This window comes from Condylura cristata, unplaced genomic scaffold (assembly GCF_000260355.1).
Source record: "Condylura cristata isolate star-nosed mole 26May11 unplaced genomic scaffold, ConCri1.0 scaffold00032, whole genome shotgun sequence".
In the NCBI taxonomy this organism is placed as follows: Eukaryota; Metazoa; Chordata; class Mammalia; order Eulipotyphla; family Talpidae; genus Condylura; species Condylura cristata.
This window is the reverse complement of record NW_004567133.1, coordinates 19,357,995-19,359,131: the sequence shown is the minus strand read 5'-3', so window position 1 is coordinate 19,359,131 and position 1,137 is coordinate 19,357,995. Positions and strand designations below refer to the sequence as shown.

At 67.5% G+C, this 1,137-nt stretch overlaps 1 protein-coding gene across 1 annotated transcript in view; it reads right to left on the bottom strand.

Moving 5' to 3' along the window:
• ADCY9 (adenylate cyclase 9) overlaps window positions 1–1,137 on the bottom strand; it is an 82,154-nt gene that overhangs the window by 22,387 nt on the left and 58,630 nt on the right. Inside the window, exon 10 of the mRNA XM_004691783.2 lies at window positions 3–1,083. Coding sequence (XP_004691840.2) covers window positions 3–1,083 — 1,081 coding nt within the window. The remainder of the gene's footprint in view (window positions 1–2; window positions 1,084–1,137) is intronic.

Sequence of the window (1,137 nt, the reverse complement as noted above, 5' to 3'; positions counted from 1 at the left end):
GCCCTGCCGGGGTCCCTCCAGAGCCTCCTGGCGGCCGGCGGGGCGTCTCTGGCGGGCACGCCGCTGTCAGAGCCCAGCGAGGCCCTGTCGGAGCCCTGGACAGAGGGCACCAGGCTGGCGATCTCGTCCGTGGGGGACCGCCCGATGCTGCCGTCCACCTGGACTCGGATGTCCGGGGAGATGGACAGCTGGTGCTGGGGCACGAGCCCGCTGTCCGAGCACCGGGGGTACAGGTAGGTCTTCATCTGGCCCTTGCCCTTGACGTTCACCGTGCCCCGGTAGTCGAACTCGTAGCCCATCCGGCTCAGCGCGCGGTAACTCTCCTCGCTCACCTGGATGCGGCACTCCACGCCGGTGGTGTCCATGCGGCTGGCGATGTTGACGGTGTCGCCCCAGATGTCGTAGAGCAGCTTGGTGGTGCCGATGACGCCGGCCGTGAGGGGCCCGTGGTTGAAGCCCACGCGCAGCTTGAAGTTGAACCACAGCATGTTGCTGTTGAAGTCGTCCACCACGCGCATCATCTCCCGGGCGAACTCGAACAGCAGCTGCAGGTGCGCCTGCGGGCGGCCGCCGTCCTGCGCCTGCGTGGCGTTGAGCCCCGCCGCCGCCATGTACGTGGCCCCGATGGTCTTGATCTTCTCGATGCCGCCGTAGGCCGGCCGGCCCAGCAGCTCGTCGAAGTCGCCGATGAGCTCGTTGAGCACGCGGTAGCACTCCTTGCCGCCCTCGTAGTTCTCCTCGTAGAACTCGCTGAAGTTGACGATGCTGGCGAAGATGACGGCCCCGCTGTCGTGGTTCTTGGAGTAGGTCTGCGACACCTTGAGCTGCTCGGCCACGTGGTAGGGGATGATGTTCCTGAGCAGCCAGTCGGCCTGGTCCCGCATGCTCTGGATCTTGGTGCGGTGCAGGTCGGCCTCCACGTCCCCGTGGTAGTGCAGGCGGTAGCTGACCTCGAACTCCCGGTTCAGGAACCAGACCAGCAGGAGCAGCAGGAAGAAGACCAGGATCACCTCCTGGCCGAGCAGGCTGGCCGGCAGCCGGCCGTCCCGCGGCAGGGAGCCGCCGCACCGGGTCCTCTCGGAGCTGGGGGGCAAAGACAGAGGTGCGGCGTTTAGGGGCGAGTGCTCGCAGGCGCTG